This window comes from Taudactylus pleione, unplaced genomic scaffold (assembly GCF_031769625.1).
Source record: "Taudactylus pleione unplaced genomic scaffold, aTauple2 ptg000964l, whole genome shotgun sequence".
Lineage (NCBI taxonomy): Eukaryota > Metazoa > Chordata > Amphibia > Anura > Myobatrachidae > Taudactylus > Taudactylus pleione.
The window spans coordinates 831,694-858,932 of NW_028285365.1; the positions used below are offsets into that span (position 1 = coordinate 831,694).

The window sequence follows — 27,239 nt, forward strand, 5'->3', positions numbered from 1 at the left end:
GCTAATATGATCGCAACTGCGTTTTCATACGCAACTCAACTGCGAAAATATGCTAATGTCAGCAAAGATCACCTGAGCATAAAGACGCCCACTGCCGCCTTCTCACCTGCGTGCGACGACGCATACCTACGTAAACCTCGGTAACATCTTAGCACATCGACAGCCATCTTACCCTTGCGGCAGGTCTGACCTGCCGCAGCCATGGGGGCTCTTCTGACAGGCAGAGCCGCGTATGCAATCGCAGTGGCTGATTTATGCATGCCCATGTAACAGTGTTTACACGGACAGGCACGCCTGCATTTTTGTGACCACTCTCCGTTACCACCCCCCAAACGCTGGCAGTCTGTCACTCACTTAGCGATGCATTCCTCTGTGCGTGCTTGATTGCAATGCGATTGCAGCGAACTCGCAGTGCAGTACATATGCATGCGCAATGGCAAACAATCGCTTGATCTGCGTGAAAATTACATTAGCGTCCATCTCTAAATTAGCCCCTTAGTTCCCGCAAACAAAACTCTAGCACATGTACTGTACTGTGATCAATTGTAATATTTGCCACACGCAGCGGTGCAAGTAACGGGGTAAGGGCCGCTACGGCGTACCATTAAAAAATGAACAGCTGGTACATTAGCGCATTAGCTGCGTGCAATCTGACTAGGGGCAGCTCAGCAGCTTCTGGAGTACTAAGCATGCCCCCAGAGTGATGAGAAATGGGGGCATATCATGTGGGCACAGACCCTCTTTGCAACGTGTGGCAAAGCGCATTTTTCATGCACGCACCTTCGACACTCAGAGCACCACTAATACATTTAAAGTACTAGCATTGCTATATACCACTACTTGCCCCACTACACACACACACACGTTAAATCCATTGTGATGTTTTGCGCATATGTGCAATTATAGTGAATCGCACAGGCGCAATACCCCAGAGTGGTCTAGAGGAGGCGGAGTAGGACACGCCAACGGCCAGTGACGGCAAGGAAACCTCGGACAGTGACAAACAGGGGTGAGGGCTGTGCTCTGATTGGCTCTCTGAGACAGCGAGAACCAATCAGAGCTAGCAATGTGTCTGTTGCAGACAGAGAGTCTCTGACGAACCAAAGATGCCCTCATGCAGCCAGGGAGGAGCCTGGGGTGGCGCAGCTCTCAGGATTAAAAAAAAAAAGACCATCGCTTCATTACCATGCAGTGTTGGCACACATCAGAACGCTACCATCGGATGGTAAAAATACTGACATTGAAAGGAAACCATCGATTGTAAACATCATCCACCGATGTCCATCTCTAGCTCTAATATCATACTTGCGTACTCTCCCAGAATGGCTGGAAGGCTCCCAAAAAGCGGGTGGTGCTCCCGACCGCCTGGAAGAGTGAGCAAGTCTCCCAGCCGGCCATAGTAATCTCGGAATTGTGTTGCGGGGCCGCGAAGACACATTTGCGCAGTCCCGCCCCCTGCTCTGCCCCCAAATGTGCATCACTCGCCTCGCCACACACCCGGCTGTGTCGACCTGTCTGCCTCTTCCCGGAGGGGACAGCCAGATAGTCAGCAACTATAGGTAATTATGCAGGGGAGGGGGGTGGGTCGCTGATCACAGAAGGGTGACCTTTCCACCGTCCCTGCTGGAAATGATAGAGTTAAAGACAGAACTACAGTCATCTAATATTGTAAATAATAATAATATTAGCTTCAGGTCAGGTAAAGGAGCTATATTTGCCGTTCAGACACATAGAACTTCCTGCCCCTAATCCGTTTTATAGGACACAGAGACAGGCGGGGAGGCAGAGATGGGGTGGTGGAGAAGGATTTGTGTGTGGAGGAGAATTGCCCTGGATGGTTACACAGCATGAAATGTGATCAAAGCATTACATAGATAAAACGATGAGCAGACTAGGATAGCTATGGGGGGTTCAGGCGCAGTCACATTACACCCCCTAATTCCCCGTCCTCTGTGTAATAGGCAGAAACAGATCCACACACAGCGGCAGCAGATATAAAAATAGATGTCTGATTTGTGTGTAGCCCAGGAAACACGAGGGAGAAGAGATAGGGAGCAGCTACACGAGCACAGTGGTATGCAGGAGACGCTCTGTCACTGCCCAGTGAGGGGAAAGGAAGCTTCAAACGTGTCCCACACACTATTCACCAGTTATTATAATATACGCTTAATGCATCTACCGCCGGAGCAACGTGGCTTTAGATGCTCGGCCCTGTCCTGCCCTATACTTGTTAGTGCAGGGGTGGGGAACCTTTTCTCTGCCAAGGGCCATTTTGATATATATAACATTATTCACTGGGCCGGTGCAGGCCACGCCCCCTCCGTGTGATGTCACACGGGGACGGGGCCACACTCGCCAGTGATTACAGCAGTGCCTGGAGCATCCTGAGGATGCTCCAGGGAGCTGTAAGGGCAGCGGTGTGACAGTCTGAAGCTCCAGGCGGCACTGCTGCATAGATTCTGGCTGCAGGGTGCCATTCTAGGCACCCTGCCATCCAGGTGAGGCTATCAGAAAAAAGCTCAGAGGGCCAAACCAAATGATTCCGGGGGCCTTATACGGCCCCTGGGCCTGAGGTTCCCCATCCCTGTGTTAGTGGAACTGAATGCACAAATCTGTGCCATGGCGGAAACTATCCACAGTGATAATATGCCCCCTTTTATTATAGGGCCTCAGAGATGGACGCTGTAGCACAGACACCACTTGTTTGTAGGTAGTGGCTGTGCTAAAAGCCGCAGGTGTCGTTTTATGTAAAATGACGCTTACTGCTGGCTTCTGTGATCCGCTACTGCATCCGAAGACGCAGATTCGGATAAATGGCGTTATCATTGGACAGCCGAGCGACCCTCAGGCTACTCAGGATGTACGGTGAAATCACACTGCCGGGGCCAGTGAAGCGGTCATTGGTTTCGGCACACACAGAAAATGGGGCCGACACCCCCATTTTTATTAAATGGTGCCCGTCGCCATCCCTAAATGCCAGCGGCACGTCAATCATGCTGTGGCTTATTGGGCACTGCGAGCGACATCACAGGACTGGATCTGCACATGCGCAGTGCGGCTCTGCCAACATCAGAGATGTACATAAATATCCAATTTACGTCTTACCTGCCGGCTCTTCGGCTTCCCTGGCGGGGAGCGTGTCACGGCAAAAAGGGGGCGTGGCACTGTGATGATGCAGCATTGGGGGTGGAGCATAGGGTTTAACCGCACAATTGCGTCATCGTGGCTCCACCCCTATCCACAATGCCGATATTAACAGCATTGTGAAGCAGGGTGCGCACGGCCATGATGACGTGATTCTGCACAAATTGCGTCACCACCCCCCTGCTGCGGGGGTTTCTAGTGTTACTGCGGGGGGGGTCAGGTGGATTGGTGGCAGCTGGGAGGCTTGCCTGCCTTCCCGGGGGGTCTTTGAGCGGCACCCGATGTTTGGGAGGCTCTCGGCTGAAACGGGAGCTTAGGAAAGTATGATTTACGTACATCTTTGAATTAAGCCTTATAGCTCTTCATAAGATGGAAAAATAGAGACTAACTAGAATGATAAATACCTCCATGAGGCAAGGCCGCGTCCCGTAAAATGAGGCCACGCCCCCTTTTTATGTGAGCGCAGAAGGGAAGACCAGAGCTGGTTGAGAGCCCCAGTCCATTCCTGTCCACTTCGCCGCTCCTGCTGTCATACCTGCATGTGCGGGGGCACCTGTTTGCCAAGCGTGACCTAGTGGAGCCTGAGCTACAGCCTGGTGGCTGACCTAAGGGGAACAGCGGGTAGGAGTCTGAGTAGTACATTACACAGAGCACCCTAGCAGTCAATTACACAGAAGTGGTTCAGCTTAAATATAAAACAATGAATGTACTGTAGTATGTAGTGCTGCTAATATGATGTGAATATAACGCATTACTCTGATGAATTCAAGAGACACAAGTTATTCTAATTAAACATAGATAGGCTTTTACAACTTTCACTTGATGCAATCCAACCCAACTAAAGAAAAATGAAAATCCTCGTCAAGAGCAACTTATTCAGCCAAATAAGTGAAAAAAATAATTGGTCTCTATTTCACTTAATTAATAATCCAATTAGGCTGGACGGGAGAAGCAACTAAGCAGATCCAGCTAGTGAATTAATGTAGCAGCGAATGATTAGATTGGGAATATAATGAGGGACGTCAGGGAAGCATTGAGGCCGGGGCAGACAATGGGATTCTATATGGAATCCAGGGACTGAGCGAATCATTGGCTTTCTCTGCACCAGCGTTTGGGCTTTAATTTAAAGTAATTGGAAATATTAACAGCACTGCTTATATTTGGGAAGCTTTCAAATGAACTGAAGAATATTTTTTTTCTGAAATGGAAAGTAAATTAGCTGCTACAAGCACGTGAGTTATTCAGATGTCACTGAGAGGCTACATGGAAAAGCCATTCAGTTTATTTGCAGAACTCATTTCTTTCCCTAGTATGTAGTTATTATCTCATTAAGACAAGTCACAATTTTTATTTTTTTAGAGCATTAGGGCTCCAACAGTATAAAAAAATTATTTTGACATGCCAACTGTCAACATGCACAAAGTCGACATGACAATTCCGACATTTTATGTCGACATAATATCTGTACCACACCTCATCTCTGCCTTTGGCTCATTCCGCATTGAGAGCTGGGATATCTATGCATGGAAGACATTACACTGTAACTATATGATGGTCTGTAATATATAATATGATTTTCCGCGCTGATTGATTGGACTTTTGTGCAGCCAGTTGTCTTTTGACAACTTTTTTTGCAAAGTTGATTGTTTGCATGTGTATTATATATGTAAGAGGGTTGTGACCACAGCCTGTAAATAAAAGTCATCGATATACCCACTGCCTTAACAGAGCTTTAATGCACCCTGTGCTAGCTCCGCCCCCTTTGTGCATGATTTCACACAACAGGCAGGGCCAGTCGGCACCCAGAAGTCCAGCAGTGCACGGAGAGTCTAGAATACACTTAGTGCAGCTGTATACACGACAGGATGCCTACCTGTAACGTTACTGGATGCAGAATGCCATTCCCTACTAGCCAGGAGCAAGGGCCATGGGGCAGAAATGTTGCTACCCATAAAGCCATGTGCTCTATGCGGTGACACTAGTCACACCTTGGGGTGTGACGATGGTGGCATGGTTATGCTCATCAGATGGGTGTGGCCTTGCGTCTACAGGTGTGTCAAGGAAAATATTAGCCTCTCTGTACTCCCCTTCAAACACTCATTCATGTTGCACACACAGGGCCTGATTCAGACCCACTCGCGAGCGGCTGTCCGCTCACAAGTGGGTCGATGGTCTGCACTGCGCATGCGCACAACGGAGGGAGCTCCGTCGTGCGCATGTGCGAGATGCAACGAGCGAATGACTTTCCTTTGCTCGTAGTGTCTGATCAAAGGGGGCGTGCTGTTGATGTTGATTGACAGCACGCCCCCTTTGGTGGGCGTGCCGGGGGCGTGCCTCCCAGACGGAGGCGTTCCCAAGGGAATGCCTACCGTCAGAAGCCGGCCCCACTGACATCACTAGTGATGTCAGTGGGAGTGATTTTGGCTCTGATAGAGCCAAAATCACTCCAGGGCTTGTGGTCGAAAACCCCGACCACAGGCTTCTGGTCGCACTGGCGATGGTCGCGATGGTCAAGACCATCGCGACCATCATCCTGCACGCTCGTATATGCTGTGGGTGGTGACCCACAGCTATACGAGCATCCAGGAGGACGCTCCATATTTATGGAGGTGGGCCCTGATTCAGAGCGAGCGCTCTGGTCAGAGCGTCCGGCTCTGAATCAGGGCCTCAGGTGTATGTGGTACCCAGGGGTGCCAAGGTCATTGGAGCTAATGACACAGGCCTGAGTTCATCTAGGGGGCTCTGGTCTGTCTGCGACAGAGAAAATTATCTCAATTTGGCAAAGTTTCCTTAAGATTTCTCCCATTGGGCATAGCCATACCTCCATGCAAAGCTGTTAGAAAGGGACTGTCTAGCATTGTGTTAGTGTTAGTTTCAGGGGCGGAACTAGTGTTGGTGCAGCTGGTGCATAGCACCGAGACCCACCGCTATTAAGAGGCCCACAGCTGGCAGCTTTATAATGAGTCACTCTGACTCATTAGTGCACCGTTGCTCCGTGGACTGTGACTAAGAAGTCGCAGTTATGTGGTCCAGCCAGATGAGGAGGAGCAAGGAGCCTCCCCTCATATCTCCCTGGCTGCCTCTGTCTGGGACTGACCGGGTGCTGAAGTGGTCCCCTGGGGATGATGTCACAATCTTGGCAGGGTGGATGGGAGAAGCTGCCAAGCAGGGTTACAGCTAGATCCCCATCCATAGATTGACCCTGACATCATCAGTTACTGTCCAATGTCATTCCCTACCATCCACATGGGCATAGAGGGGGAATATAATCTTATGGCGAGCATAGCGAGCCACCGAGCCTGAAGCATGGCAAGCGAGGTGAGTGTGCGAGGGGACAACTTTCTTCTTTTGGTGGACAGTATGGGCAGAAAACTGCACTTCCGCCCTCACTTATGTCACTTCCAGGTACAGAATCTGAAGGGGAAATATACCTTACCCTGCCAGCAGTGCCTGCCTATCTCACACTGAGCCAAGCCAGCCACGCAGATACTCTGGCATGGACCCCGGGCCCAGCAGTAAGAAAACTTACTATGAGTGTCTTTGCCTGCAGCCACCTCACAGCTGTCTCCCTCTGCCTTCCTTTGCCTCTCCCTGTCACCCTCTGCCTGTCTCCCTCTGCCTCTCCCTGTCACCCTCTGCCTCTCTCAGTCTCCCTCTGCCTCTCCCTGTCACCCTCTGCCTCTCCCTGTCTCCCTCTGCCTCTCTCTGTCACCCTCTGCCTCTCCATGTCTCCCTCTGCCTCTCCCTGTCTCCCTCTGCCTTCCTTTGCTTCTCCCTGTCACCCTCTGCCTGTCTCCCTCTGCCTCTCCCTGTCACCCTCTGCCTCTCTCAGTCTCCCTCTGCATCTCCCTGTCACCCTCTGCCTCTCCCTGTCACCCTCTGCCTCTCCCTGTCACCACCTGCCTCTCCCTGTCACCCTCTGCCTCTCCCTGTCTCCCTCTGTCTCTCCCTGTCACCCTCTGCCTCTCCCTGTCACCCTCTTCCTGTCTCTCTCTGCCTCTCCCTGTCACCCTCTGCCTCTCTCTGTCTCCCTCTGCCTCTCCCTGTCACCGTCTGCCTCTCCCTGTCACCGTCTGCCTCTCCCTGTCACCCTCTGCCTCTCCCTGTCACCCTCTGCCTCTCCCTGTCTCCCTCTGTCTCTCTCTGTCACCCTCTGCCTCTCCCTGTCACCCTCCGCCTCTCCCTGTCTCCCTCTGCCTCTCCCTGTCTCCCTCTGCCTTCCTTTGCCTCTCCCTGTCACCCTCTGCCTCTGCCTGTCACCCTCTGCCTGTCTCCCTCTGCCTCTGCCTGTCTCCCTCTGCCTCTCCCTGTCACCCTCTGCCTCTCCCTGTCACCCTCTGCCTCTCCGTCTCCCTCTGCCTCTCCCTGTCACCCTCTGCCTCTACCTGTCTCCCTCTGCCTCTCCCTGTCTCCCTCTGCCTTCCTTTGCCTCTCCCTGTCACCCTCTGCCTCTCCCTGTCTCCCACTGCCTCTCCCTGTCACCCTCTGCCTCTCTCTGTCTCCCTCTGCCTCTCCCTGTCACTCTCTGCCTCTCCCTGTCACCCTATGTTACCCACAATATAGCAGATGAGTGATGTGTCAGTGAGGATAGAGCTACATGTGAAATAGTGAAAGGGGTGGAGTCTCCTAGCAGCACAGTGTAACCAGGAGATTAGTCATACTTACCTACTCTCCCGGAACGCGGGGAGGCTCCCGGGAAATTGTCTGGTACTCACATCCTATCAGAAGAGTGGGTAAGCCACCAGCCCACAACTTCCTGCTTACCGAGTGAAGTGGGCGGGCCAGGCGGACAATGACGCAATTCGTGTAGAATTGCATCATCCTGGCCCCGTCCGCCACTTCACAATGCTGGTAATTTCAACATTGTTTAATGAGGGGCTGGACAATGAAGACACCATCACATCATCGCACCCACTGTCCCGCCCACTTTGACGCCACACACACACACCTTTGCTAAGCCAACCTGGTTGCCCCCTCCCAGGAGAAGTCTCTGAAATGTGGCAATAATGGTGTCTGTGCCTTTATAGCATCAACAGGTCACCAATAAAGAAGTCATCTGCTATGCAGGTTGCAGACATTTCTTTCTGAGATGTTACCAGAGCAATGTGGTACTTTTAAGGTACAATGACCTAGAGTGATATGAAAAGCTGGAAGGCAGCAATTTACAGAACTTTCAGGTTAAGGCTCCTAAAACGTAGCAGGACAGCAAACCGCACCTCATAAACGTTACAACATAAACTTTAATTAAATTGCATTAAATTCTCCATCATCCCACGGGGATTTTAATGTGAGTTAATAAAATTTATATTTGGACGAAGTGAATAGTGAGCACCATGCAAGGTATTTCAGCCGTGGACACTGCTGTAATATATCTGCGCACTACACAGTTAACAGCACCTGCCAGCATGGAAATTAAAGGTATAAAGCTTTTCTTGCCCTATCATATAAAACACGTTCATCTGCACATTGACTATGCACAGATGGCAACACTTACAAATATACTGTCAGAACGCGGGGCGCTACAATCTCTGAGTTTACCTGGGTTTAATGGCGTACTTTTTTGTATTTTAAATACTGCTTTTTTTATATATATTTTTTTTAGAAATAATAACTTATAAAGCCATGGGAAAAAATGAGAATGTAACAATTGCACATAATTCCTAGAACAAGAGGGATTTTATCTTGCCGTTGTTCAGTACTTAAAAATAGGGACGATTGCAGTGAGAATATGAGACCGTCTCTGGTTAAGGACATTTGGCTGCCGAGCCGATACCGCGAAATGCATTCTGGAAGCCATTTCCGCCTAACTTCTTAATTAGAAATGGGCAAAACTGTTGAGTGAAATATCTGTCTCATTCTTGCATTTGGCTGCAAAATTTTGTTTTCATTGCAATTTTAATAGATCCGAATACTTGAATAAGTTTGAGGAAAGATAAGCACCCTGTTTAGGATGGAATATTATTATTTAGTCAAATATATTTGCCGGGCTGTGGCCTTGGAGCACTGCTTTTTTTACTGCCACCATCTTTCTAATTACAAATTGATCAATACACTTCGGCTGTGTCCTCTTTATAATTCCACATAGGTGTCCGTGTGGTTATTTCTAGTTCGCAGTTAAGTGAGTGAAGTAGCACAGTGGGCGACTTAACCCATTTCTGGGTCTATTTACTAAGCCTTGGATGGCGATAACGTACCAAGCAACCAGCTCCTCTCATTTTTCAAACACAGGGGTCTATTTACTAAGCCTTGGATAAAGACAGATGTCACAGGCGGTGTTTGAAAAAATGACAGTTAGGAGTTGGTTGGTTGGTATGACAGGAGGCTTATGGAGTGCGCACACACGGTCAGATTTTCTGGAATTATATGAACGATAACGATTGTGAAAATCGTTACATCGTTCATATCGTTGACATGTTTGGCATGCATTGACGAACGTTACCCGTGCCCACGTGTCAGATAACGATATCTGGAATCGGCTGTGCCAGATTTGGACGATTTCATTCATTTAAATACTGTCAGAAATCGTTCATGAAATCGTTAATGTTGTTCATCGTTATCGCTGATCTAGCAAATCTGGCCGTGTGTATGCACCATTAGGGTTTGGCACCACTAAGGAAGGGTTAGAGGAGGGAGAGTGGTAGGGTTAGCATACATACCACCCCTGTCAGCGTCTTCATCCTTCCGGCTTCCGGCGTCGGGATATGAACCGGCGGCTATTCAGCCATCAGGACTTCATACCCATTCCACAAAATGTCTGTGAACGACGTTGTTCCGATGAATAACTGAGGGCTCGAATGAGCCTGGAGTGGCTTCAACCAGAAGGCTGGGGGCTGGCTTGGGTGATGATCACATGCAGTCGGTTAACCTATTACACAGTTTAGGGGTGTGGCTGTTGCAGAGTTATTTAAGTGTTGGGTTGCAAGCTTCTGGCCTCTTTCCGGAAGAAGATTTGCCCACCCGCCCTTCCCTAGTGGTTTTGTGTTAGCTATTGTTTGGGCGTGAAAGTACGGCTTCTCATCAGCCCGGGTGCAGTTGGTGTGTTGGGTGCACTCACCTTCTAGTAATTGTGGAAAAATACTGTACTACCTTTACGGGGGCAGGATGGCCATCTCCGGATGGGATTGTTGAAGGTTTGTGCTTAGTACTCTAGTGTTTGTTTTTTGCATCCACTGGGCGGATACCGCCCGCAATGCAGTGTTTGGTTTGCATTGTTGGGCTGCTTTGTGTAGGGGCCATCCTTTCTAGCTACCATATAATATTTTAAAATCAAAATGAAATTCTTCATATAAATAGCTGACCTGTTTTAAATCCATTTACTGTCTCCATGTGTTTATTTTAGATAAGTTTTGGTTATGTATGATGATCGCACACCCACGACACACCTCCGTCTGGCTGTGTACGGGCGACCCATCGGCTGCCTGAACACTGGCCATAAGAGCTGCCGACACTGACATCACACCTGGGCGGCAAATTTAAATGCCCACTCAGTGGTGATGTCTGGCCAGACATATCGAGCGGCCGATTGGTAAGTGTGTATAGCTTACCAGTCGGCCACTGGGTGGCTCAAGTGTGTACCCAGCATAATTCTCTCTGAACACTTTACATTGGCCCAGATGCAGTGTTACATCGGAAGGCCAGATCTCGCGTATCTGTGTGAAGACCTGATGGTTGGGTGCAGATGAGATGTAATATATAAATATAATCGCCCTGACCAGTTCTGCCTCTTCCCTACAGGAGGACTTTGCATCGCCCAGTCTCTGAAAATATCCAATGACTGCAAACCCAGCGATTACGATAAGATCATCAGGCAGCTGCTGGAGATGCCTCAGGCTCGGGCGGTGGTGGTCTTCGCCATTGATGACAATGATATCAGGTAATGGACAGATTGGATCAAATTGAGGTTGTTACAAAGTGGCTTTTCTCCCGACTGCTGAAGGCCTAATTCCAGAACCCCATCATTCTACCAGGGACATAACTATCTTGTGATACATCTTCAGCCATTAAATCAATTCCGTCTGCTGAAAACATGAGGGTCATTAGTAATCTACAGACAGGTGTAATTAGCAGCAGTTTTGTGTATGGCCTATTTCAAGCCTTTGTGGTCAGCTGTACCTCATATATATTGCACTATACATCTCATATAGCTCTCATAGGCTATGTTATACCTCTTATATATTGTACTATATCTCGCATATGCTATACCTCTTATACATCAAATTGTGCTATACCTCTCATATGCTATGCTATTGCTTTAATATGATATGTTATATCTCTTATAAAGTATATTGTACTATACCTCTCATATGCTATGCTATACCTCGTCCTGTATATTGTACTGTACCTCTCATATGCTATGCTATTGCTCTCATATGCTATACCTCATATACTGTATATTGTACTATACCTCCTCATATGCTATTCTATACCTTTTATACTGTATATTGTACTATGCCTCCCATATGCTATGCTATACCTCTTATACTGTATATTGTACTATACCTCCCATATGCTATGCTATACCTCTTATACTGTATATTTTACTATACCTCCTCCTATGCTATGCTATTGCGCTCATATGCTATGTTATACCTCTTATATATTGTACTATACCTCATATGCTATGCTCTACCTCTTATACTGTATATTGTACTATACCTCCCATATGCTATGCTATACCTCTTATACTGTATATTTTACTATACCTCCTCCTATGCTATGCTATTGCGCTCATATGCTATGTTATATCTCATATATTGTACTATACCTCCCATATGCTATGCTCTACCTCTTATACTGTATATTGTACTATACCTCTCATATGCTATGCTTTTGCTCTAATATGATATGTTATATCTCATATATTGTACTATACCTCTCATATGCTATTCTATACCTTTTATACTGTATATTGTACTATGCCTCCCATATGCTATGCTATACCTCTTATACTGTATATTGTACTATACCTCCCATATGCTATGCTATACCTCTTATACTGTATATTTTACTATACCTCCTCCTATGCTATGCTATTGCGCTCATATGCTATGTTATACCTCTTATATATTGTACTATACCTCATATGCTATGCTCTACCTCTTATACTGTATATTGTACTATACCTCTCATATGCTATGCTATACCTCTTAAACTGTATATTGTACTATACCTCTCATATGCTATTGCTCTCATATGCTATGTTATGCTATACCGCTTATACTGTATATTGTACTATACCTCTCATATGCTATGCTATACCTCTTATACTTTTTTTTGTACTATACCTCTCATATGCTATGCTATTGCTCTCATATTCTATGCTATACCTCTTATACTTTTTTTTGTACTATACCTCTCATATGCTATGCTATACCTCATATACTGTATATTGTACTATACCTCCCATATGCTATGCTATACCTCTTATACTGTATATTGCACTTTACCTCTCATATGCTATGCTATACCTCTTATACTGTATATTGTACTATACCTCTCATATGCTATTGCTCTCATATGCTATGCTATGCTATACCTCATATACTGTATATTGTACTATACCACCCATATGCTATGCTATACCTCTTATACTGTAAATTGTGCTATAACTTTCATATGCAATGTTATATTTTTTATACTGTATATTGTATTATATCTCTCAGGGCTGTAGCTAGGGTAGTGCGGCCGGTGCCAAGGCACAGGGTACCACAGGGCAGGGGGCGCTGTTTGGGCCTGTCAAATTTCTGTTTGTTATCATTCTTGCTTGTAGCTTCCTCTTATTTCATCCCCAGCATCTCCTGGCCTCTCCTATCTCTTCCCTGGCCCTTCCCCATGAAGCCATGGCCCTTTTTTGGGTGCATTATGTCCCTTTGAAAAACGAGGGGGGCGCCAATGCTCTTTCTGGCACAGGGCACCAAAAAGTCTAGTTACGGCTCTGATATCTCTCATATGCTATGCTATTGCTCTCATATGCTATGTTATACTCACATATTGTACTATGGGCCAGATGTACTAAGCTCTGAAAAGTGATAAACTGGAGAGTGATAACGATCAGCCAATCAGCTCCCGACTGCCATTTTTCAAACACAGCCTGTAACATGACAGTTAGGAGCTGAGTGTAACATGACAGTTAGGAGCTGAGTGTAACATGACAGTTGGGAGCTGAGTGTAACATGACAGTTAGGAGCTGAGTGTAACATGACAGTTAGGAGCTGAGTGTAACATGACAGTTAGGAGTTGAGTGTAACATGACAGTTAGGAGCTGAGTGTAACATGACAGTTAGGAGCTGAGTATAACATTACAGTTAGGAGCTGAGTGTAACATGACAGTTAGGAGCTGAGTGTAACATGACAGTTGGGAGCTGAGTGTAACATGACAGTTAGGAGCTGAGTGTAACATGACAGTTAGGAGCTGAGTGTAACATGACAGTTAGGAGCTGAGTGTAACATGACAGTTAGGAGCTGAGTGTAACATGACAGTTAGGAGCTGAGTGTAACATGACAGTTAGGAGCTGAGTGTAACATGACAGTTAGGAGCTGAGTGTAACATGACAGTTAGGAGCTGAGTGTAACATGACAGTTAGGAGCTGAGTGTAACATGACAGTTGGGAGCTGAGTGTAACATGACAGTTGGGAGCTGAGTGTAACATGACAGTTAGGAGCTGAGTGTAACATGACAGGAGCTGAGTGTAACATGACAGTTAGGAGCTGAGTGTAACATGACAGTTAGGAGCTGAGTGTAACATGACAGTTAGGAGCTGAGTGTAACATGACAGTTAGGAGCTGAGTGTAACATGACAGTTGGGAGCTGAGTGTAACATGACAGTTGGGAGCTGAGTGTAACATGACAGTTAGGAGCTGAGTGTAACATGACAGTTAGGAGCTGAGTGTAACATGACAGTTAGGAGCTGAGTGTAACATGACAGTTAGGAGCTGAGTGTAACATGACAGTTGGGAGCTGAGTGTAACATGACAGTTGGGAGCTGAGTGTAACATGACAGTTGGGAGCTGAGTGTAACATGACAGTTAGGAGCTGAGTGTAACATGACAGGAGCTGAGTGTAACATGACAGTTAGGAGCTGAGTGTAACATGACAGTTAGGAGCTGAGTGTAACATGACAGTTAGGAGCTGAGTGTAACATGACAGTTAGGAGCTGAGTGTAACATGACAGTTGGGAGCTGAGTGTAACATGACAGTTGGGAGCTGAGTGTAACATGACAGTTAGGAGCTGAGTGTAACATGACAGTTAGGAGCTGAGTGTAACATGACAGTTAGGAGCTGAGTGTAACATGACAGTTAGGAGCTGAGTGTAACATGACAGTTGGGAGCTGAGTGTAACATGACAGTTGGGAGCTGAGAGTAACATGACAGTTAGGAGCTGAGTGTAACATGACAGTTGGGAGCTGAGTGTAACATGACAGTTGGGAGCTGAGTGTAACATGACAGTTAGGAGCTGAGTGTAACATGACAGTTGGGAGCTGAGTGTAACATGACAGTTAGGAGCTGAGTGTAACATGACAGTTAGGAGCTGAGTGTAACATGACAGTTGGGAGCTGAGTGTAACATGACAGTTGGGAGCTGAGTGTAACATGACAGTTGGGAGCTGAGTGTAACATGACAGTTGGGAGCTGAGTGTAACATGACAGTTAGGAGCTGAGTGTAACATGACAGTTAGGAGCTGAGTGTAACATGACAGTTAGGAGCTGAGTGTAACATGACAGTTAGGAGCTGAGTGTAACATGACAGTTAGGAGCTGAGTGTAACATGACAGTTAGGAGCTGAGTGTAACATGACAGTTGGGAGCTGAGTGTAACATGACAGTTGGGAGCTGAGTGTAACATGACAGTTGGGAGCTGAGTGTAACATGACAGTTGGGAGCTGAGTGTAACATGACAGGAGCTGAGTGTAACATGACAGTTAGGAGCTGAGTGTAACATGACAGTTGGGAGCTGAGTGTAACATGACAGTTAGGAGCTGAGTGTAACATGACAGTTAGGAGCTGAGTGTAACATGACAGGAGCTGAGTGTAACATGACAGTTAGGAGCTGAGTGTAACATGACAGTTAGGAGCTGAGTGTAACATGACAGTTAGGAGCTGAGTGTAACATGACAGTTAGGAGCTGAGTGTAACATGACAGTTAGGAGCTGAGTGTAACATGACAGGAGCTGAGTGTAACATGACAGTTAGGAGCTGAGTGTAACATGACAGTTAGGAGCTGAGTGTAACATGACAGTTAGGAGCTGAGTGTAACATGACAGTTAGGAGCTGAGTGTAACATGACAGTTAGGAGCTGAGTGTAACATGACAGTTGGGAGCTGAGTGTAACATGACAGTTGGGAGCTGAGTGTAACATGACAGTTAGGAGCTGAGTGTAACATGACAGGAGCTGAGTGTAACATGACAGTTAGGAGCTGAGTGTAACATGACAGTTAGGAGCTGAGTGTAACATGACAGTTAGGAGCTGAGTGTAACATGACAGTTAGGAGCTGAGTGTAACATGACAGTTGGGAGCTGAGTGTAACATGACAGTTGGGAGCTGAGTGTAACATGACAGTTAGGAGCTGAGTGTAACATGACAGTTAGGAGCTGAGTGTAACATGACAGTTAGGAGCTGAGTGTAACATGACAGTTAGGAGCTGAGTGTAACATGACAGTTGGGAGCTGAGTGTAACATGACAGTTGGGAGCTGAGTGTAACATGACAGTTAGGAGCTGAGTGTAACATGACAGTTAGGAGCTGAGTGTAACATGACAGGAGCTGAGTGTAACATGACAGTTAGGAGCTGAGTGTAACATGACAGTTAGGAGCTGAGTGTAACATGACAGTTAGGAGCTGAGTGTAACATAACAGTTAGGAGCTGAGTGTAACATGACAGTTGGGAGCTGAGTGTAACATGACAGTTGGGAGCTGAGTGTAACATGACAGTTAGGAGCTGAGTGTAACATGACAGTTAGGAGCTGAGTGTAACATGACAGTTAGGAGCTGAGTGTAACATGACAGTTGGGAGCTGAGAGTAACATGACAGTTAGGAGCTGAGTGTAACATGACAGTTGGGAGCTGAGTGTAACATGACAGTTGGGAGCTGAGTGTAACATGACAGTTAGGAGCTGAGTGTAACATGACAGTTGGGAGCTGAGTGTAACATGACAGTTAGGAGCTGAGTGTAACATGACAGTTAGGAGCTGAGTGTAACATGACAGTTGGGAGCTGAGTGTAACATGACAGTTGGGAGCTGAGTGTAACATGACAGTTAGGAGCTGAGTGTAACATGACAGTTAGGAGCTGAGTGTAACATGACAGGAGCTGAGTGTAACATGACAGTTAGGAGCTGAGTGTAACATGACAGTTAGGAGCTGAGTGTAACATGACAGTTGGGAGCTGAGTGTAACATGACAGTTAGGAGCTGAGTGTAACATGACAGTTAGGAGCTGAGTGTAACATGACAGGAGCTGAGTGTAACATGACAGTTAGGAGCTGAGTGTAACATGACAGTTAGGAGCTGAGTGTAACATGACAGTTAGGAGCTGAGTGTAACATGACAGTTAGGAGCTGAGTGTAACATGACAGTTAGGAGCTGAGTGTAACATGACAGTTAGGAGCTGAGTGTAACATGACAGGAGCTGAGTGTAACATGACAGTTAGGAGCTGAGTGTAACATGACAGTTAGGAGCTGAGTGTAACATGACAGTTAGGAGCTGAGTGTAACATGACAGTTGGGAGCTGAGTGGCTGGTGGTTATCACTCTGCAGTTTATCACTTTTCAGAGCTTAGTACATCTCCCCCAATACCTCTGATATGCTACATTATTGCTTTCATATGAAATGCTATACCTCTTGTACTAGGGGACCTCTTTATATCTCCCATATACTACGCTTTTGCTCTCATATGCTATGCTATACCGCATATATTGCACTATATCTCTCTATACCTCTCATAAGCTATTCTATACCTCATATATTGTACTATACCTCTCATATGCTATGCTATACCTCATATATTGCAGTATATCTCTCTATACCTCTCATTAGCTTTGCTATACCTCATATGTTGCACTATATCTCTCTATACCTCTCATATGCTATGTATGCTGTACCTCATATATTGTTATATACCTCTCATTTGCTATGTATGCTATACCTCATATATTGTACTATACCTCTCTATTCCTCTCATTTGCTATGCTATACCTCATATATTGTACTATACCTCTCATATGCTATGCTATACCTCATATATTGTCCTATACCTCTCTTTACCTCTCATATGCTATGTATGCTATACCTAATATATTGTACTATACCTCTCTATTCCTCTCATTTGCTATGCTATACCTCATATATTGTACTATACCTCTCATATGCTATGCTATACCTCATATATTAAACTATACCTTTCTATACCTCTCATATGCTATGTATGCTATACCTCATATATTGTTCTATACCTCTCATTTGCTATGTATGCTATACCTCATATATTGTACTATACCTCTCTATTCCTCTCATTTGCTATGCTATACCTCATATATTGTCCTATACCTCTCTTTACCTCTCATTTGCTATGTATGCTATACCTCATATATTGTACTATACCTCTCTATTCCTCTCATTTGCTATGCTATACCTCATATATTGTACTATACCTCTCATATGCTATGCTATACCTCATATATTGTACTATACCTTTCTATACCTCTCATATGCTATACCTAATATATTGTCCTATACCTCTCTTTACCTCTCATATGCTATGTATGCTGTACCTCATATATTGTTATATACCTCTCATTTGCTATGTATGCTATACCTCATATATTAAACTATACCTTTCTATACCTCTCATATGCTATACCTAATATATTGTACTATACCTCTGACATGCTACACCGTTGCTCTCATATGATATGCTATACCTCTTTTATTAGACCTCTCTATACCTCTCATATGCTATGATCTTGCTCTCATAGGATATGCTATACCTCTCATTTACTGTGCTATACCTCTTTATACTTCACATATACTGTGCCTAAACTCTTAATGTACTGATCTATACTTCTGTACTGTGATATACCTCTATATTCATTAAACTCCCCATCGCCTGATGAGTGTTCCCTCCTAACAGTGCAGGGTAAACCATCAACCATAATCATAATGAAATAACGACACAGAGACTTGTATCAGGGGAAACGACGGTCAGCTTAATTTATTTTTAAACTAATTAAACTATTTAATGTATAGCTGAACTAACTAATAGATTAAGAAAGAAAGACAGACAAAGTATGGTGGTGCTGAGAGAACGGCCGCACAATGCAAGATCACCAACTGCATACTCACATCGATCGTCTAAATGGGAGGCGAGCAGCCAGCCCATTACCACACCCAAGGTATCCACCTCCCACCCCAATGACACGACGTGAGGCCCACCTGGTTAGGTGGTTGCCGCTGACCCCAGTAGGGTAGAATCAGCCTAATCCATGTATTGGAAGGGAGAGCACCTCAAGCTCCAAAGACAGATGGCCACTGCTACCGTTCTTTCCCGCCATGAAATGGCTGCCAAGCAGCAACTCTGATATAGCACTGACCCACCCCCTGTCCACTCCTATAGGCTAACAAAACTTAACCCCGCCCCTTGCCCAATCCTAAAGGCTAACCAAACCTAACCCCACCCACAACACTACCTCACTAAACAACTAGCCCCTTCCTGTCCAGAGGCCGTCACCCAAAGGCTCGGGTGTTTAATTACCTCCATGCATATGAAATACACCCCGTCCTACTTCTCCTATTCTGGGATATCGCTCTCTATACCTCTTATATGCTGTCATACACGTCACTGTAAATCTCTAATACTTTATACATTAAATCTCATGTATGGTGATGTCTTTGTATCTCATACACGATGATATGTACCTCTGTTATGTCTCATTTACTGTGATATACATCGCTATACCTCATATACCGTGATATACATCTCTATACCTCATATACCGTGATATAAATTGCTATACCTCATATACTGTGAAATACATCTCTATACCTCATATACCGTAATATACATCACTATACCTCATATACCGTGATATACATCTCTATACCTCATATACCGTGATATACATCTCTATACCTCATATACCGTGATATACATCGCTATACCTCATATACCGTGATATACATTGCTATACCTCATATACTGTGATATACATCTCTGTACCTCATATACCATGATATACATCTCTATACCTCATATACCGTGATATACATCGCTATACCTCATATACCGTGATATACATTGCTATACTTCATATACCGTGATATACATCTCAGTACCTCATATACCGTGATATACATCGCTATACCTCATATACCGTGATATACATCTCTATACCTCATATACCTTGATATACATCGCTATACTTCATATACCGTGATATGCATCTCTATACCTCATATACCGTAATATACATCTCTATACCTCATATACCGTGATATACATCGCTATACCTCATATACCGTGATATACATTGCTATACTTCATATACCGTGATATACATCTCAGTACCTCATATACCGTGATATACATCGCTATACCTCATATACCGTGATATACATCTCTATACCTCATATACCTTGATATACATCGCTATACTTCATATACCGTGATATGCATCGCTATACCTCATATACCGTAATATACATCACTATACCTCATATACCGTGATATACATCTCTATACCTCATATACCGTGATATACATCTCTATACCTCATATACCGTGATATACATCGCTATACCTCATATACCGTGATATACATCGCTATACCTCATATACTGTGATATACATCTCTATACCTCATATACCGTGATATACATCTCTATACCTCATATACCGTGATATACATCGCTATACCTCATATACCGTGATATACATCTCTATACCTCATATACCGTGATATACATCTCTATACCTCATATACCGTGATATACATCGCAATACCTCATATACCGTGATATACATCGCTATACCTCATATACTGTGATATACATCTCTGTACCTCATATACCGTGATATACATCGCTGTACTTCATATACCGTGATATGCATCGCTATACCTCATATACTGTGATATGCATCGCTATACCTCATATACTGTGATATACATCTCTATACCTCATATACTGTGATATGCATCGCTATACCTCATATACTGTGATATACATCTCTATACCTCATATACTGTGATATACATCTCTATACCTCATATACTGTGATATACATCTCTATACCTCATATACTGTGATATACATCTCTATACCTCATATACTGTGAAATACATCTCCATACCTCATATACTGTGATATACATCGCTATACCTCATATACTGTGAAATACATCTCTATACCTCATATACTGTGATATACATCACTATACCTCATATACTGTGATATACATCTCTATACCTCATATACTGTGATATACATCTCTATACCTCATATACTGTGAAATACATCTCCATACCTCATATACTGTGATATACATCGCTATACCTCATATACTGTGAAATATATTGCTATACATCTCATATACCGTGTAATACATTGCTACACATCTCATATACTGTGTAATACCTCTGTATACATTCTATACAATGGTATACTGCTCTATAGCTCCCACATATTGTGCTATACCTATCATATACTTTGCTACATCTTATATACAGTACTGTGCTATACCTCTCTATACAACTCATATACTGTGCTATAACTCTCTATGGGGGAAATTATTTAAGGGCAGTGGATAAGTTGTCCATAGCAACCAATCAGCTTGAAGGTAGCATTTATCAAGCACATTCTATAAAATGATAAGTAGAAGCTGGTTGGTTGCTATGGGCAGCTTCACTCTTTAGAAGGCTTGGTATATTTTTCCCTATAACTCTCATATATTGCCCACAAAAGAGCAGCGCCCATTGGTCTCCAAGTGACAGGCAAATATCAACATATGGGAAATAAGGTTTCCATCAGGGGGAGGATGTTTCACTGTCAGCTTAGATTCCCTGTCAGCAATGCAATAGAAGATTGCTCAAAATAGCTGATAACAGGACAAAATCATATATATTTGTGACTGTTACAAGATGATATTACATCACCTGCATGACATCGTTAATGTGGGTGGGGACAACACTATATCGCCTCCTCCCCTGAGTGAAAAACCATTTTTTAATGGGTCTGTCCCATCTGTCTACACTGAGAGAGTTGGCATTTATAGCGAATCTGAAAAGAAATCTGAAGAAACACTATGACTCTCTATCAGAATGAAAGACCTCAGATATGGAAATGGGTCATAATGGGGCTTATTTACTAACGTGGTGTACAGTGAGCATTACTGTACCTATAGCGACCAATCAGATTGATGCTCTCATTTATGCTAGTGCAATTTAGAAAATGAATGGAAATATTTGATCGGTTGGGTTAACAAACATTTGTGGACATAAAGTTTCACCATTTTATGAAATAACCCCAACAACCGTCACCGAGTGTTCTATCAGCTGGAGAGACTTTAAATAATGTATCGTAGGACAGTTCGATAAACATTTTGCATGTCTACATTTCCTTCATTACCATTTAGATTTAAACCTCACAATATTCCTCGAGCGTGTGGTTGTCAGATTCATTCCTGTGATGCCCCAATAGCTAGTACTGATAACACCGTAAAACTCTTTCTATTGTTTTTCATTTCGGCATTTTATAATATAGTCAATAAAAAAAATATGTTAATTTAGGGTGTTTTTCTGCACACAAAGCAATTGTGATAGTTTTTAGTACATGTGGAAGACTGGGCTACTTCAACCCTTCAACACTATCAACCGAGGTCCCTTCTGTCATCTGTACCAGTTCATTTCTGTGTCACATACTGTACTTACCTACTCTCCCAGAACAGCCGGGAGGCTCCAGGATGTCTCCCAAAGCTGGCCGCCACTCCCACAGAGCCACCCGCTTACCGAGCTAAACTGGGCAGCCAATGAGACTATTCGCACTCAGAGCCTGATTCAGACCCGCTCGCGAGTGCTGAGCGCTTGCAAGCAGGTCGATGGTGGCCCAGTGCGCATGCGCACGACGGAGCCGGCTCCGTCGTGCATGCGCGAAATCCGGATAGCGACGGGCAAACTGTCGCTCCGGGTCTCGTACCAAAGGGGGCGTGCTGTCGATGTTGAGTGACAGCACGCCCCCTTTGGTGGGCGGGCCGGTGGCATGGCTGCCCAGACGGAGGCGTTCCCATGGGAACGCCTACTGTCTGGGGCCAGCCCCACTGACATCACAAGTGATATCTGTGGGAGTGCTTTCGGCTCTGTTTGAGCCGAAAGCACTCCAGGGCTAGCGGCAACGAGACCCTACCACAAGGGTCTCGTCGCAAGCCCGATGGTCACGATGGTCTTGACCATCGCGACCATCTTCCTAGCCGCTCGCTATAGCTGTGGGCGGTCACCCACAGCTATACGAGCGGCCAGGAGGCCACTCTAAAAATCAAGAGGGACGGCCCTAATTCAGAGCAAGCGCTCTCTCAGAGCGTCCGGCTCTGAATCAGGCCCTCAGTTATGGCCACGTCCCCCACTTCACAATGCCGGTAATCACAGAATTGTGCAACTAAATTAATAGAAAAGGAAAGACATCAATAGGCTACAACACAGGTTCTCAAACTCGGTCCTCAGGAGCCCAAACAGTGCGTGTTTTCCAGGTCTCCTCACAGAATCCACGTGTGGATCTTTTAAAATGTGTCAGTGAGTAATGTATGCGCCTGTGCTCCTGCTGGGTGACCTGGAAAATGTCACCTGTGTGGGGTCCTGAGGACCGGGTTTGAGAACCACTGGGTTACGGCAATGTTGCCGTAAAAAGGAAGGGTCCAGATCAAGGCTAAAGCCTATCGGATGAGTCAGAGCAGCAATAGACAATCTTTGAGAGAAAAATATGGGGAAGCAGGAGAGGGGGGCAAAAATGAGGAAGGAGGGGAAGAGACCTGAACAGCATCATAGCAGGCTGGCTGGGAAAGCAGTGAAGGGACCAAGCAACCCCGACCCCTTCCCCCTACACAAGACAAAGGAGCAAAAATCCTAATATAGGCCCGTATTCAATTGGTTTCAAGTACACGATAAAGTTTCACATGCCAGACTTTTCACCTACATCGCGTATTTTAGCCGCGGAAACTTATCATGCGTGTGAACGCTATTCGCCCTATTCAATTCCAAAGATGCAAAAACGGCGCCACGCGAAGTCAGAACAGGCGGAAAGTGGTGTCAGAATCGGGGAAATCAGCCTGAACCCCCCCAAAAAGATGCAGAAATGTTGGGGATCAATGTAGCAGTGTCCGATTAGCCCTAATAAAACTGTTTGGGGTACTTAAGTTGGTACAATTGCCTCTAATTAGCGTCTTTGCACAAGTGGTGAAGAATGGCATAAAGCAGGATTTTTGGGAGAAGATAAGTAGTCCTGGCACATTTGGGGTACCTGAAAATGGGTGCGAGCATCTTTTACTGCCTCTAAAGTGTAGTTTTAATAAAAGTGAAATTCCTCCCTCATAAAAGCACCTGAAATCCCCAAAACACTTCACCCCTTCTTACAGCACCCCCAGAACCTTATTTCACTCGTTTGCAAACTTGTCCCCCCACTTTGTGCTTTTTCACCCCCAAATTCAAAGTACTTTTTGGGGGTGTTCTTAGATTTTTTTCTGGAATTTTTTGACACAGTTGTCCTTTGGGGGGGGCTGTCCTAAGGGTTCTGAGTGGTTTCCCCACCTTTGCACCCCAAAATAAAAATGTTTCTCTTTTTTTCTCCTGCTATTCAGTGGCGAGTCTTTTTCGCCTATTACATTGCGTTGACTTTCCGCGTACGCGAAAAGCGGGTGAACTTGAATACGGAGATAAGTTTCTGACGAAACGAAAAGGCGAAAAGTCGCAATCGGCGATACTTTTTCGCGGATCTCGACTTTTCGCTTCTAATTGAATACAGCCCATAGTGGGAAGCGTCAGTATAACTTCTGGACTCCTTAAACAGTAACCACTGGTCCCAGAACGCAATGAAGTCAATTTAGGGAGTGCCTGGAAGGTGCCCTCAAGCAAGAGTTTGTACCCTACAGACAGGAAACAGGTCTGGCTGGAGGAGGACACACAAAATGTTTCCAAGTTTGTTGGGTCTAGAACACACCCTACGTATAGCTTTGCTATGCAGAAAATGCTTTATTTGAAGATAGCGCCATATCTCAAAATCTAGCACAGACCATGTAGTCTGAATGTCCCAAAGGCAGGCACACCCGAAGAACTAACCAGCTGGCCCTCATGGGAGATCCCTGCCCATGTCCAGGAATTCAACATAGAGGGAGTAGTACAAACCAGCATTGGACCTATAGGGGGGTATCCAAGTAGCGCTGTTAATTGATCGAGGTGGAGCAATCCAATTAGCCCCGAAGGACCGCCCAACGCAGACACTTTGAGGCTGATGGGTCCCAAAAAATAAACTATGATAAATGTGGGGAGGGGGTTTGCCATTTTTTCACAGCCTCAGTGGTGGAAACGCATAGGTCCGTGAGCTTATCACGGATCCTATGTGTTTTCGGGCGAAATATCCTATTATTTCGTCCAAAATAATAGGATAGGATGAAAAAAAATGGGGATAATCAGTGAAATATCCCCATTTTTTGCTGATCGCTGCTAATTGGATACCCTCCATAGTTGGGTGAAAAATAGTAGGCAGCTTAGGCAGCCAAGGCAGTAATCGGAGAACGGGAAGCTTGTATTCTTTAATCAGGACCCACTGTTTATCTGTGTCTGGTCCAGTTCACTACATGATCCGTCCCAAAACAACAACTTCGTGGTATGTATCAAAATGGGGAAGTTGGAACCTCCCTAAATGCCACCGTCCGAAGAGTATGTCAAGCCTCAAGCGGGGTCAACAGGTAACTAACCACATGCCATGTGACGTAATTTTTGCTGAATACAGGTACATTGTGACTATTGGCTAAATGACAAATAAGACCTTTGGGATTATTGAGGCTGTTACATGGCTTGTTCATCTCCCCCAGACAGGTTTTGGCTGCGGTGAAGAGAGCAGACAAAGTGGGACACTTCATCTGGGTGGGATCGGACAGCTGGGGGTCAAAGATCGGCCCTATAAGTCACCTGGAGGACGTCGCTGAGGGCGCTATCACCGTCCTGCCCAAACGTGCAACCATTGAAGGTAAGGGTATGTCAGTGACAAAGGCCAAACCGAGTATAAAACCCGATGCGTATGATACAGGGTGCTCCGTCCAATCAGCTCCCAACTGTCATTTTTCAAACAGATGACAGTTAGGAGCTGACTGGCTGGAGCATCATTATGATACGCAACGAGTTTTAAAACTATGATAAATGGGCCCCTTTGACTTCAGTGATCTACAGAGCATTTGTTCCTGTGATGACGTCCTCTGCTTCCCAGCAAAAATTAAATGTTCATTTAATTAAATAAGCAATACTGTGAGGACATTGGGCCTGATTCAGAGCCGGACGCAGTTTGCGGTCGTTCGTTCAGAAAAAAGGGGTGGCTATTCAAATGAACCGTTCGCTCTTTGCGGTCTGTTCACGCCTCTATGTCTGAACGAGCGAACAAAACTTGCGGTCGTTTTTTGGGAAACTACACCCCCTGGCCGCTCGCATCCTACGTCATGTCCGCTATTTTTTAGATTAATCGAGTACATCGAACAGGGTATGAACTGCTCGCTATTCTTGTGGTCGGTTTTTCCTACCACAAATTTGCAAGCAGTTCTGGCTTAAAAAAAACCCAGTGACGTGGTCAATGACGCTGCTGTTTTAATTATGCACACCCATAAAACGCCCGTTTTGACCTTTAAGCACGCCTGCGTTCTGATCTCCACTCCCCGTTTTCAAGCACCTTCCCCTGTTACCACCCACATACGCCTCATTCTGTCACTCAAATTGTCAGGCATTCGCTATTTTGCGAGCACATTGATTTCGACTGCACTGAGTGGTTCGCGCATGCGTATAACGATCCGTACGCATGCGCAGTTGGCCAAACATCGCTCGGAGCGAACGAACTGCCGCTTACGAGCGGCTCTGAATCAGGCCCATTGTATCTGAATATACAGAGTGCTGTAAAACACAGGGACCTGGGCTGACTGTGACAAAAGCCCAACTGCGATATCTCCGATGGTCTGAAACTTGTGTACTGGAATTAATTCTCTCTCATTTAAATAACTCAGCTGGCACAGAGATTAAGTAGGGGGCATTCACCTTCCTCCCCTTGTTCTCATAATTAATTCCAACTGTCTAATTTGTGGGTGTTCCTTGGTGGTAACTGACTGATGGAAATATCAAAGTCCAAAGAGAGTAGACACAGGGTCAAAACAACAGCGTGTCACAAGGAGACGCGCGTTTCATCTTGCGACTCAAGGACGTTCTGTAATCTATTCAGAGATCAGAGGGGAGAAAAAGCTTAATCAGGAAGATTTCGTTCTACATTTCTGCAAATATCATATTCCCACAAAAATCCAGGGGTAATATAGAGAAAACTCGACTGAGTGTAATAACCGTGACCTTGGCCCAGGCAGTGAGACGGACTCCCTGGCAGACCCACAACTCCCAGGATTTTGGCTACAGTAGATGGGAGTTTGGCTAAGGACCAAATGATGACAGATGAAAATTCTTATCCAGCTGCTGCTCAAATTCCAAAGAACATCTTATACCCATTTCTAGAACAAGCCGCAGAATTAAGTACTTTAGACATTGTCCAGGCACTTTCTGGTATATACGTCTTCATCTCCTGCATACAGTATTACACTTGCCCACTCTCTGAGAAGGTGCGGGAGGCTCACGATTTTTCGGGCAGTCCCCCATACCCCCAGGAGAGTGGCCGAATCTCCTTCATCCTGCCCACTTCCTAGTGTAGTGGTCAGGATTAGGCGATAATACCACTGGGAATTGCGTCCCGTATGGAAGGAGAGGGGCAACACAATCCCCCTCCATACGGACCTAATGATGTGAAAGCCCAGCCCGCCCGCCCGCCCAAAGCTGTATTTCTTGTCCAGGCTTCTCCTGGAGAGGACATAAAAAAAGTAGCC

General features: G+C 45.3%; 1 protein-coding gene across 1 annotated transcript in view; it reads left to right on the forward strand.

Moving 5' to 3' along the window:
• The window catches only part of GRM7 (glutamate metabotropic receptor 7), a 626,056-nt gene that overhangs the window by 318,919 nt on the left and 279,898 nt on the right, over nucleotides 1-27,239 (forward strand). The window contains exons 3-4 of the mRNA XM_088460040.1: nucleotides 10,879-11,017; nucleotides 25,209-25,363. Coding sequence (XP_088316166.1) covers nucleotides 10,879-11,017; nucleotides 25,209-25,363 — 294 coding nt within the window. The remainder of the gene's footprint in view (nucleotides 1-10,878; nucleotides 11,018-25,208; nucleotides 25,364-27,239) is intronic.